This window comes from Pseudophryne corroboree, chromosome 7, assembly GCF_028390025.1.
Source record: "Pseudophryne corroboree isolate aPseCor3 chromosome 7, aPseCor3.hap2, whole genome shotgun sequence".
NCBI lineage: Eukaryota > Metazoa > Chordata > Amphibia > Anura > Myobatrachidae > Pseudophryne > Pseudophryne corroboree.
Genome location: NC_086450.1, coordinates 239,762,612 through 239,775,868, shown reverse-complemented (window position 1 = coordinate 239,775,868; position 13,257 = coordinate 239,762,612). Strand labels below are relative to the sequence as shown.

At 45.9% G+C, this 13,257-nt stretch overlaps 1 protein-coding gene across 2 annotated transcripts in view; it reads right to left on the bottom strand.

Moving 5' to 3' along the window:
* Positions 1 to 13,257, bottom strand: part of SLC49A4 (solute carrier family 49 member 4) — a 267,167-nt gene that overhangs the window by 80,519 nt on the left and 173,391 nt on the right. For both annotated transcript variants that reach the window (XM_063934048.1, XM_063934049.1), the window contains exons 5-6: positions 12,687 to 12,795; positions 10,815 to 10,882 (exon numbers count right to left, since the gene is read on the bottom strand). In XM_063934048.1, the coding sequence (XP_063790118.1) occupies positions 10,815 to 10,882; positions 12,687 to 12,795 (177 nt within the window). The remainder of the gene's footprint in view (positions 1 to 10,814; positions 10,883 to 12,686; positions 12,796 to 13,257) is intronic.

Genomic DNA, 13,257 nt, shown 5'->3' with positions numbered 1-13,257 from the left:
TTGCGACCCCGAGGGGTCTGAGGGAAATATATTATTAATATTACGCCCTCCACAAAAATTACTACGTCCGTGTTCGAACCACAGAGCTATGCAACCGTATTATATATATATATATATATATATATACATATATACACACACACACACACACACACACACACACACACACACACACACACACACACACACACACACACACATACATACAGGTATAGCTTTCTGAAATGCATCACATTATCATGTCAATTTTTTTTACCCAGTCAGATTACTTGGTGCCGACAGGGTCACCTGCACACGTCTGTGTCTCCCATATAGTTTTCTCATTGGAAAAAGCATACATCTACTGACACGTTGACACTTATTTACATGAACCATCAGGAGTCGGCAGTGCCGACAGACATTCCCATAGCCGTTTGTGGCAGAGCCCTCAGCCTCAGACATGCCGACTGTAAGGAATAGACCCAGTACTTTCTGTCAGGGAAACACAGCAGACGTTTACCAGCTCTATTTACACCATACTCATTATATATTGTGCTTTATTTCTAACATATATTGCATTAAAGAACTGTGCTCCCCCTCTCCCCGTTTTTCACTGTGATCTGTTCAGCAGTGCTTTATTGGCAGGGCCAGCGTTTTTGAGGAGAAAATGGCGCTGGATAGAGCTGTGAGGGCTAAGCCACGCCCCCTTAATGGCGCGCTTCAGCCCCGCTATTTTCTATATATTTATACTGGTGGGGGTCTGTATTAAGTGCCCAGGCACTTAATATCTCTCTTGCCAGTCTCTATCTGAGGTATACATGCTGCCCAGGGCGCCCCCCCTGCGCCCTGCACCCTTGTAGTGCCGCTTGTGTGTGGGAGCAATGGCGCACAGCGCGGTACCTCAGAGCCACAAAGTCTTCTGCCGTCACTGAAGTCTTTTGTTCTTCATTTACTCACCCAGCTTCTTTCTTCTGGCTCTGCAAGGGGGGGTGACGGCGCGGCTCCGGGAACGAGCAGCTAGGCGTACCAAGTGATTAGACCCTCTGGAGCTAATGGTGTCCAGTAGCCTACGAAGCAGTGCCATTGAACTCACAGAAGTAGGTTTGCTTCTCTTCCCTCAGTCCCACGATGTAGGGAGACTGTTGCCAGCAGTGCTCCCTGAAAATAATAAACCTAACAAAGTCTTTTCCAAGAAACTCAGTAGAGCTCCTCAGTGTGTGACCAGTCTCTCTGGGCACAGAATCTAACTGGAGTCTGGAGGAGGGGCATAGAGGGAGGAGCCAGTTCACACCCCTTTTAAAGTCAAAGTGCCCATGTCTCCTGCGGATCCCGTCTATACCCCATGGTTCTTGAAGCATCCCCAGCATCCTCTAGGACGTATGAGAAATAGTAAAGTCAGCAATCACACTAGCAATCAGTCACAGGTTATACATTAGTATAATAAGCAATATGAGCACATAATCAACTACAAATACATTTCAGGTATGTAGGAGAAACATATTTACTGCATAACCTTATACAGGAGTTTTAAACGTATTCATTATACGAAAGAAGCAGAAGCAATATTTATCAGACTCGTATGCATCAGGCACTTATTTAACTATTCATACTCAAGGTAGATAGAGACTTAGTGCTGTATCACCCATCTCAGGAGAGTGGGATACAGGGAGACTTCACCCCGCTTCCAGGATCGATCAATTACACTAGTGAACGCTGAGTGGATACAGACACTATTAGTGTACACACTCGCCCCGTGAACCTATAGTGAACACAGACGGAAGCGGGAACTCCGTTCATGGCGGAAAACTCTGGAGGAAACTGGTCATGAACCGGGGTGAGGGACGACCAAGTGAGCGTCTGTCTCCCCACCGCTGACATCAACCATAGGGATCGCGGCCTCATACTACCGCTGGAGCCTATGATCCCTAAGGCCTAGTGCTGGTGCACCTGTGGTGGCAGCCGCGTCAGTGACTGTTCAATAATCCCCCCCCGAAACCGTGCGGCTGTGTCAGTGTTCCTCTACTAAGTGGAACCGATGCCTTACCTTCTCCCCGTGCGCCGACCACAGCCTGGTAAGGTCTGCAGGACGTGCTAGTACATCCTACACAGACACCCGCTGAAACAGCACTGTACATGTGGGTAAGTGTTGTTGCGACCCAGCGGGGAGTTGTTGGAGCGACTCTTTCCAAGGTACGTATAAGACGCTTTTTAGAAAGATCGCTCAAAAAAAGTATAAAAATAAAATAAAAAAAGCTTATGGCTGTTAAAAACCAAGCAGGCCACTGAACATGGTCCGGCTCCTGACGCACCAAACAAAAAACTGATTTGCCTGAGCCAGGCGGGGATGCATGGAGGGGCCCATTGCATGCTGGGAGGACGAAAGCTTTGACCGTTTGGTGGAAATCTGCTGTCGCGTCATCATATCCCAATGTTATCCTGTGGATCAACTGTGGACCCTGCCGGAGGAAAAAAAAAAAAAAAGGATTCTCCTAGACCAACTACAAAATGCAGACTGTCTGTGCGCCGCAGCTGGTCAAAAGAAGAGTGCCAGCAGCTGTTTACATTATGATGTTATAACATGTGGCTGGCTGCTACCTGCACATCACCAGACCACACAGGAGCATCCTACAATCTTGTGTGGCTTATCTTCCATCCCCCAGTGCCCTCCACTGTGGCTTCTGTTCAGTTCTCCAGTTCGGAAACTGGGACATTTTTGCATCCTGAACATAGTTGTTGGGACATCGGATGGAACGTCAAAATTTGGAACGTTCCGGAAAATACACTGCTCAAAAAAATAAAGGGAACACTAAAATGACACATCCTAGATCTGAATGAATGAAATATTCTTATTAAATGCTTTGTTCTTTACATAGTTGAATGTGCTGACAACAAAATCACACAAAAATTATCAATGGAAATCAAATTTATTAACCCATGGAGGTCTGGATTTGGAGTCGCACTCAAAATTAAAGTGGAAAAACACACTACAGGCTGATCCAACTTTGATGTAATGTCCTTAAAACAGGGCCAACCGCACCAGCATATGGTCTCACAAGGGGTCTGAGGATCTCTTCTCGGTACCTAATGGCAGTCAGGCTACCTCTGGCGAGCACATGGAGGGCTGTGTGGCCCCCAAAAGAAATGCCACCCCACACCATTACTGACCCACTGCCAAACCGGTCATGCTGGAGATGTTGCAGGCAGCAGAACGTTCTCCTTCGCATCTCCAGACTCTGTCACGTCTGTCACATGTGCTCAGTGAGAACCTGCTTTCATCTGTGAAGAGCACAGGGCGCCAGTGGCGAATTTGCCAATCTTGGTGTTCTCTGGCAAATGCCAAACGTCCTGCACGGTGTTGGGCTGTAAGCACAACCCCCACCTGTGGACGTCGGGCCCTCATACCACCCTCATGGAGTCTGTTTCTGATCAATTGAGTAGACACATGCACATTTGTGGCTTGCTGGAGGTCATTTTGCAGGGCTCTGGCAGTGCTCCTCCTGTTCCTCCTTGCACAAAGGCGGAGGTAGCGGTCCTGCTGCTGGGTTGTTGCCCTCCTACGGCCTCCTCCATGTCTCCTGATGTACTGGCCTGTCTCCTGGTAGCGCCTCCATGCTCTGGACACTACGCTGACAGACACAGCAAACCTTCTTGCTACAGCTCGCATTGATGTGCCATCCTGGATGAGCTGCACTACCTGAGCCACTTGTGTGGGTTGTAGACTCCGTCTCATGCTTCCACTAGAGTGAAAGAACCGCCAGCTTTCAAAAGTGACCAAAACATCAGCCAGAAAGCATAGGAGCTGAGAAGTGGTCTGTGGTCACCACCTGCAGAACAACTCCTTTATTGGGAATGTCTTGCCAATTGCCTATAATTCCCACCTGTTGTCTATTCCATTTGCACAACAGCATGTGAAATTGACTGTCAATCAGTGTTGCTTCCTAAGTGGACAGTTTGATTTCACAGAAGTGTGATTGACTTGTGTTGTTTAAGTGTTCCCTTTATTTTTTTGAGCAGTGTATATGGCATCCCTAAATATAACACTTGACAAACCAAACATTGCAGCCCAACCATTTATGGTCATTAGTAAATTTACCCCTTGACCAGAAATTATGGCTGCACACACTGTGCTATTAACTGGCCTGATACCTCCCGTAGTCAAATTAGGAAATTGATTATGAAGGTCAGCACTTGGGCTGATCAATGAGGGTCTAAATCAGAAATTATTATATTTGATAAAAGCTTTGGTGTGGAAAAACTTTGGTATGCAAGTAAGAATCATATCAGTAAGAACATGCCGGAGATAATTCTAGGCGTAGTTTGCAGCGAGTTTAGGAAAAACAGAACATATATTGTTAAAATCTTCACTCTTTTCAATGTATAGAAACTTTTACATATGTTGTTTGTAAGTGGTACAATATATACTTTTCTCACACATTATCAAACTGAATTTAAGATTAATTATTCAATAAATGGTTTCACCTATTTTAAGACCATTTCTAAACTCTCATTACTTTTACTACATTCAAAGCAATATATTATATAATAGATAGATATGGCGTGCGGTGGGGTGAGGCAGAGCCTTTCCTGTCATACTAACATTTAAACCAGAGTTTTGACTATATAAAGTATATGAAAAATACAAAGAATATGTTACAAATATTTTAATTTTCATTATTGTAATGATTTTTATAGTCAAATCTCTAATCAAATCTCACAAAATTTCCAGCAGTATATACTGCTGCACCTGTGTATAATGCTCACATCTGGCTCAGGTACTAGACAGCGTCTCCTCAGCCATTTACCTCACCGCACATCCCAGAGAGAGAGAGATAAATAATAAGAATTTACTTACCGATAATTCTATTTCTCATAGTCCGTAGTGGATGCTGGGGACTCCGTAAGGACCATGGGGAATAGCGGCTCCGCAGGAGACTGGGCACATCTAAAGAAAGCTTTAGGACTATCTGGTGTGCACTGGCTCCTCCCCCTATGACCCTCCTCCAAGCCTCAGTTAGGATACTGTGCCCGGACGAGCGTACACAATAAGGAAGGATTTTGAATCCCGGGTAAGACTCATACCAGCCACACCAATCACACCGTACAACTTGTGATCTGAACCCAGTTAACAGCATGATAACAGAGGAGCCTCTAGAAAAGATGGCTCACTACAGCAATAACCCGATTTTTTGGTAACAATAACTATGTACCAGTATTGCAGACAATCCGCACTTGGGATGGGCGCCCAGCATCCACTACGGACTATGAGAAATAGAATTATCGGTAAGTAAATTCTTATTTTCTCTAACGTCCTAAGTGGATGCTGGGGACTCCGTAAGGACCATGGGGATTATACCAAAGCTCCCAAACGGGCGGGAGAGTGCGGATGACTCTGCAGCACCAAATGAGAGAGCTCCAGGTCCTCCTCAGCCAGGATATCAATTTTGTAGAATTTTACAAACGTATTTGCTCCTGCCCCAGTAGCTGCTCGGCAAAGTTGTAAAGCCGAGACCCCTCGGGCAGCCGCCCAAGATGAGCCCACCTTCCTTGTGGAGTGGGCATTTACAGATTTTTGGCTGTGGCAGGCCTGCCACAGAATGTGCAAGCTGAATTGTACTACAAATCCAACGAGCAATAGTCTGCTTAGAAGCAGGAGCACCCAGCTTGTTGGGTGCATACAGGATAAACAGCGAGTCAGTTTTCTGACTCCAGCCGTCCTGGAAACATATATTTTCAGGGCCCTGACAACGTCTAGCAACTTGGAGTCCTCCAAGTCCCTAGTAGCCGCAGGCACCACAATAGGTTGGTTCAGGTGAAACGCTGAAACCACCTTAGGGAGAAACTGAGGACGAGTCCTCAATTCCGCCCTGTCCGAATGGAAAATCAGATAAGGGCTTTTACAGGATAAAGCCGCCAATTCTGACACGCGCCTGGCCCAGGCCAGGGCCAACAGCATGACCACTTTCCATGTGAGATATTTTAACTCCACAGATTTAAGTGGTTCAAACCAATGTGACTTTTGGAACCCAAAACTACATTAAGATCCCAAAGTGCCACTGGAGGCACAAAAGGAGGCTGTATATGCAGTACCCCTTTTACAAACGTCTGAACTTCAGGGACTGAAGCTAGTTCTTTTTGGAAGAAAATTGACAGGGCCGAAATTTGAACCTTAATGGACCCCAATTTCAGGCCCATAGACACTCCTGTTTGCAGGAAATGTAGGAATCGACCCAGTTGAATTTCCTCCGTCGGGCCTTACTGCCCTCGCACCACGCAACATATTTTCGCCAATTGCGGTGATAATTTTTTTGCGGTTACATCCTTCCTGGCTTTGATCAGGATAGGGATGACTTCATCCGGAATGCCTTTTTTCCTTCAGATCCGGCGTTCAACCGTCATGCCGTCAAACGCAGCCGCGGTAAGTCTTGGAACAGACAGGGTCCTTGCTGGAGCAGGTCCCTTCTTAGAGGTAGAGGCCACGGATCCTCCGTGAGCATCTCTTGAAGTTCCGGTTACCAAGTCCTTCTTGGCCAATCCGGAGCCACGAATATAGTGCTTACTCCTCTCCATCTTATCAATCTCAGTACCTTGGGTATGAGAGGCAGAGGAGGGCACACATACCCTGACTGGTACACCCACGGTGTTACCAGAGCGTCTACAGCTATTGCCTGAGGGTCCCTGGACCTGGCGCAATACCTGTCGAGTTTTTCCCAACGGTTTATAATCATGTGGAAGACTTCTGGATGAAGTCCCCACTCTCCCGGGTGGAGGTCGTGCTGAGGAAGTCTGCTTCCCAGTTGTCCACTCCCGGAATGAATACTGCCGACAGTGCTATCACATGATTTTCCGCCCAGCGAAGAATCCTTGCAGCTTCTGCCATTGCCCTCCTGCTTCTTGTGCCACCCTGTCTGTTTACGTGGGTGACTGCCGTGATGTTGTCCGACTGGATCAACACCGGCTGACCTTGACGCAGAGGTCTTGCTAAGCTTAGAGCATTGTAAATGTCCCTTAGCTTCAGGATATTTATGTGAAGTGATGTCTCCAGGCTTGACCATAAGCCCTGGATATTCCTTCCCTGTGTGACTGCTCCCCAGCCTCGCAGGCTGGCATCCGTGGTCACCAGGACCCAGTCCTGAATGCCGAATCTGCGGCCCTCTAGAAAATGAGCACTCTGCAACCACCACAGGAGGGACACCCTTGTCCTTGGTGACAGGGTTATCCGCTGATGCATCTGAAGATGCGACCCGGACCATTTGTCCAGCAGGTCCCACTGGAAAGTTCTTGCGTGGAATCTGCCGAATGGGATTGCTTCGTAGGAAGCCACCATTTTACCCAGAACCCTTGTGCATTGATGCACTGAGACTTGGCTCGGTTTTAGGAGGTTCCTGACTAGCTCGGATAACTCCCTGGCTTTCTCCTCCGGGAGAAACACCTTTTTCTGGACTGTGTCCAGGATCATCCCTAGGAACAGAAGACAAGTCGTCGGAACCAGCTGCGATTTTGGAATATTGAGAATCCAATCGTGCTGCCGCAACACTACCTGAGATAGTGCTACACCGACCTCCAACTGTTCCCTGGATCTTACCCTTATCAGGGAATTGTCCAAGTAAGGGATAACTAAAATTCCCTTCCTTCGAAGGAATATCATCATTTCGGCCATTACCTTGGTAAAGACCCGGGGTGCCGTGGACCATCCATACGGCAGCGTCTGAACTGATAGTGACAGTTCTGTACCATAAACCTGAGGTACCCTTGGTGAGAAGGGTAAATCATGTAGTCCCCTTCTTCCAGGTTCGCAATCACTGCTCTGAGTGACTCAATCTTGAATTTGAACCTCTGTATGTAAGTGTTCAAAGATTTTAGAATCGGTCTCACCGAGCCGTCCGGCTTCGGTACCACAACAGTGTGGAATAATACCCGTTCCCTGTTGCAGGAGGGGTATCTTGATTATCACCTGCTGGGAATACAGCTTGTGAATGGCTTCCAAAACTGTCTCCCTGTCAGAAGGAGACATCGGTAAAGCCGACTTTAGGAAACGGCGAGGGGGAGACGTCTCGAATTCTAATTTGTACCCCTGAGATATCACCTGAAGGATCCAGGGGTCTACTTGCGAGTGAGCCCACTGCGCGCTGAAATTCATTGAGACGGGCCCCCCACCGTGCCTGATTCTGCTTGTAAAGCGCCAGCGTATACTGAGGGCTTGGCAGAGGCGGGAGAGGGTTTCTGTTCCTGGTAACTGGCTGATTTCTGCAGCCTTTTTCCTCTCCCTCTGTCACGGGGCAGAAATGAGGAACCTTTTGCCCGCTTGTCCACGAAAAGACTGCGCCTGATAATACGGCGTCTTCTCATGTTGAGAGGCGACCTGGGGTACAAACGTGGATTTCCCAGCTGTTGCCGTGGCCACCAGGTCTGAAAGACCGACCCCAAATAACTCCTCCCCTTAATAAGGCAATACTTCCAAATGCCGTTTGGAATACGCATCACCTGACCACTGACGTGTCCATAACCCTCTACTGGTAGAAATGGACAACGCACTTAGACTTGATGCCAGTCGGCAAATATTCCGCTGTGCATCACGCATATATAGAAATGCATCTTTTAAATGCTCTATATGCAAAAATATATTGTCCCTATCTAGGGTATCAATATTTTCAGTCAGGGAATCCGACCACGCCAACCCAGCACTGCACATCCAGGCTGAGGCGATTGCTGGTCGCAGTATAACACCAGTATGTGTGTAAATACATTTTAGGATACCCTCCTGCTTTCTATCAGCAGGATCCTTAAGGGCGGCCATCTCAGGAGAGGGTAGAGCACTTACAAGCGTGTGAGCGCTTTATCCACCCTAGGGGGTGTTTTCCAACGCACCCTAACCTCTGGCGGGAAAGGATATAATGCCAATAACATTTCAGAAATTATCAGTTGTTATCGGGGGAAAACCACTCATCATCACACACCTCATTTAATTTCTCAGATTCAGGAAAACTATAGGTAGTTTTTCCTCACCGAACATAATACCCCTTTTTGGTGGTACTCGTATTATCAGAAATGTGTAAAACATTTTTCATTGCCTCAATCATGTAACGTGTGGCCCTACTGGAAGTCACATTTGTCTCTTCACCGTCGACACTGGAGTCAGTATCCGTGTCGGCGTTTATATCTGCCATCTGAGGTAACGGGCGCTTTAGAGCCCCTGACGGCCTATGAGACGTCTGGACAGGCACAAGCTGAGTAGCCGGCTGTCTCATGTCAACCACTGTCTTTTATACAGAGCTGACACTGTCACGTAATTTCTTCCAACAGTTCATCCACTCAGGTGTCGACCCCCTAGGGGGTGACATCACTATTACAGGCAATCTGCTCCGTCTCCACATCATTTTTCTCCTCATACATGTCGACACAAAAGTACCGACATACAGCACACACACAGGGAATGCTCTGATAGAGGACAGGACCCCACTAGCCCTTTGGGGAGACAGAGGGAGAGTTTGCCAGCACACACCAGAGCGCTATATATATATAGGGATAACCTTATATAAGTGTTTTTCCCCTTATAGCTGCTGTTAATACTGCGCCTAATTAGTGCCCCCCTCTCTTTTTTAACCCTTTCTGTAGTGTAGTGACTGCAGGGGAGAGCCAGGGAGCTTCCCTCCAACGGAGCTGTGAGGGAAAATGGCGCCAGTGTGCTGAGGAGATAAGGCCGCCGTTAAGGGGGCGGAGCCTATCTCCCGTTTTTTTATGTATTCTGGCAGGGGTTAAATGCATCCATATAGCCCAGGAGCTATATGTGATGCATTTTTTTGCCATCCAAGGTGTTTTTATTGCGTCTCAGGGCGCCCCCCCCCAGCGCCCTGCACCCTCAGTGACCGGAGTGTGAAGTGTGCTGAGAGCAATGGCGCACAGCTGCAGTGCTGTGCGCTACCTTGTTGAAGACAGGACGTCTTCTGCCGCCGATTTTCCGGACCTCTTCTGCCTTCTGGCTCTGTAAGGGGGCCGGCGGCGCGGCTCTGGGACCCATCCAAGCTGAGCCTGTGATCGTCCCTCTGGAGCTAATGTCCAGTAGCCTAAGAAGCCCAATCCACTCTGCACGCAGGTGAGTTCGCTTCTTCTCCCCTTAGTCCCTCGATGCAGTGAGCCTGTTGCCAGCAGGTCTCACTGAAAATAAAAAACCTAAACTAAAACTTTCACTAAGAAGCTCAGGAGAGCCCATAGTGTGCACCCTTCTCGTTCGGGCACAGAGATCTAACTGAGGCTTGGAGGAGGGTCATAGGGGGAGGAGCCAGTGCACACCATATAGTCCTAAAGCTTTCTTTAGATGTGCCCAGTCTCCTGCGGAGCCGCTATTCCCCATGGTCCTTACGGAGTCCCCAGCATCCACTTAGGACGTTAGAGAAAGATAGATAGTGGTGCCCCCCGGATAGGAATCCCTTTCCCCTAACAGAATATAACCAGGAAATGCAAAATTTCAAACAATGGTACATTGACTGTAAGTTGACACAACTGTGGTACAGTACAGAGTAAAAAACGAAATAGGTATGATACAGAACATGCTGACAAAGAGGAGGGCCCTGCCTGTAAACATTTGGAAAGTAAGCTGGGGAGAAGTGTATGAGGAGGAAGTAGTACAAAATTAGGATGACGTACAGTAAACTTTGGTGAACAGAGGTCTTTTTAATGCTTGTTTGAAGGTGGCAAGATTGTGTGAAAGCCTTAAGTGAGCTCACTCCTCTTCATACACAGGTCTACACATCGCTACAACAGTCATAAACTTGCATCATCATCGATATAAAACCTAATTTCTACAGTTCAGGTTTAGGTTACAATGAAAATGGTCTTACCTTCCTACTGCGATTCCACCAAAACAGCCGCCCACAATTGACCAGAATCCAATCCAGCCGGCATCTACCTGCAACAGATATAAAAAATTAGGATTATGGGCCTAACTCAGCATGGATCGTTAATCTGAGAAATGGCATTTGTCTGCAAGTAGAAAGGCACCGCCCTGACAGAAAGAAAAAAAGGCAGATCATTATCCACGGGGTCAGCATATATGAGTAGGTCTGAGGCTGCCACTAGTCTGCGACTGAGACCTCCTGGAAGTTGTCTGCGCTTATGTCAGAGATCCTCCCCAAAAACGCATGGGCACACCTGCGTTTTTTCTGACACACCCAGAAAACGTCAGGTCTCCGCCCAGAAATGCCAGCTTCCTGTCAAACAGCGACTGCATTGCGTTTATTATCTGTATGCATTTTCTGACTATTACCCCAAGCAACGTGCGCAATGCAAATGTTACGCATGCGCGGTTGTTTGTAATTGTTCCATTTGCGAATTCACCAATTAGCGATCCGTGCTAAAAGTAGGCCCCATGTGAGTTAAACATAGCATTAGCTCCGCAATCTCAAAAAGTTTCTCAACTTGCTAGATATAATAAAAGTGAGGAATAACATTTACAAACATCAGCAAAACTCTCTGATTATGTATGTAGCCGCCACCTCTCTGCTCTACACTATTCTTTATGGTCATAAGGTAGGATTGTCTTTTATAGTCAGCCTCCCTTGGAACTAGGCCGTATTTATTTGCTATTTTGTAGTTGTTTTTATGTTGTTATCCATATGACTGTGCATTTTTATGGTACTGCCATTACTATCTTTGTGTGTGTGCTCATTAATTGCTTTTTCATATTTGTATGTTTGCTTGTTTATCATCTATAAGTTTGAATATATTTTCAATAAATACAATTGATTAAAAAAAAAACACACAACAAACACTGACACTTGTGGCAAGTGAATGTATTGGAGATTACATACCATGGAAGTCTTCAATAAGTTTGAGAACTTTTACAGGATTTAGGAGTACAGGTTGAGTATCCCATATCCAAATATTCCGAAATACGGAATATTCCGAAATACGGACTTTTTGAGTGAGAGTGAGATAGTGAAACCTTTGTTTTTTGATGGCTCTATGTACACAAACTTTGTTTAATACACAAAGTTATTATACATATTGTATTAAATGACCTTCAGGCTGTGTGTATAAGGTGTATATGAAACATAAATGAATTGTGTGAATGTACACACACTTTGTTTAATGCACAAAATCATAAAAAATATTGTCTAAAATGACCTTCAGTCTGTGTGTATAAGGTGTATATGTAGCATAAATGCATTCTATGCTTAGATTTAGGTCCCATCGCCATGATATCTCATTATGGTATGCAATTATTCCAAAATACGGAAAAATCCGATATCCAAAATACCTCTGGTCCCAAGCATTTTGGATAAGGGATACTCAACCTGTATAAACATTACCAGAAATGTATTCTATTAGATGGAAACAATAGCCGTTTTCTTACTTTAAATTTCAAGAGAACGGTCATTTAGGAATGGTTTCAAGAAGAGACATTTCGGGAAACAGTTCCACAACTAAAGACACAATAAGGCCAATTAAATTCTGCCCATTACAATATAGAACACTCGCTTGCTTTTTGCTTGCACCTCAATAGGGTGCGGATCCACACAGCAAAGATTAGCCTGAAGCACAGAGCGTTCTACCTACACAATATTATCTAGTAATACTTGCGTTACTGCATATGTTAAGGTCTCTACGTGAGAGTACTGTAGAAAGTGCAGGCTGACAAGGGAGAAGTGTAAAATTTTACAAAGCACAGTAACCAAAAGCACATGGAGCAGGGTCATCATGGTCATCCTTACTTGGCTGACATGGACATGGGATAAAATCAGATCCAAAACGCCAGACCACCCAGAATAGAATCCTAGAGGAACAGCATAAGCCAGTGCGAGCAATAAGAAGCGCACATTCCTGAAAAAAAGCAAATTGTCATTATGAAACAAAAAATATTGTGATAACCAATACAGATATTTTAAATAAATATGACTCATGTTTCAAACATTTAAAAAACAGAACACAACCTAATATGCATTTCTCTTTTTGAACAGCAGCAACACAAGAAAATAACTTCTATATCCTTGGATCTCTTATCCAGAGGCACATCTACTTCATGCCACTAACCCTGGCCTCTTCATACATTATCTCACACACACACACACACACACACACACACACACTTCCGCTGGGGCTCAAATCCACATCGTTGGCCCAGTAGCACATTCTGGCCTCATAAGCAGAACGCAGGAAACAGGTTATACAAGTACACTATGGGGGTAATTCAGAGTTGATTGGGTGGGTTATTTTGTTTCTGTGTAGGGTAAATACTGGCTGCTTTATTTTTACATTGCTATTTAGATTTCAGTTTGAACACAC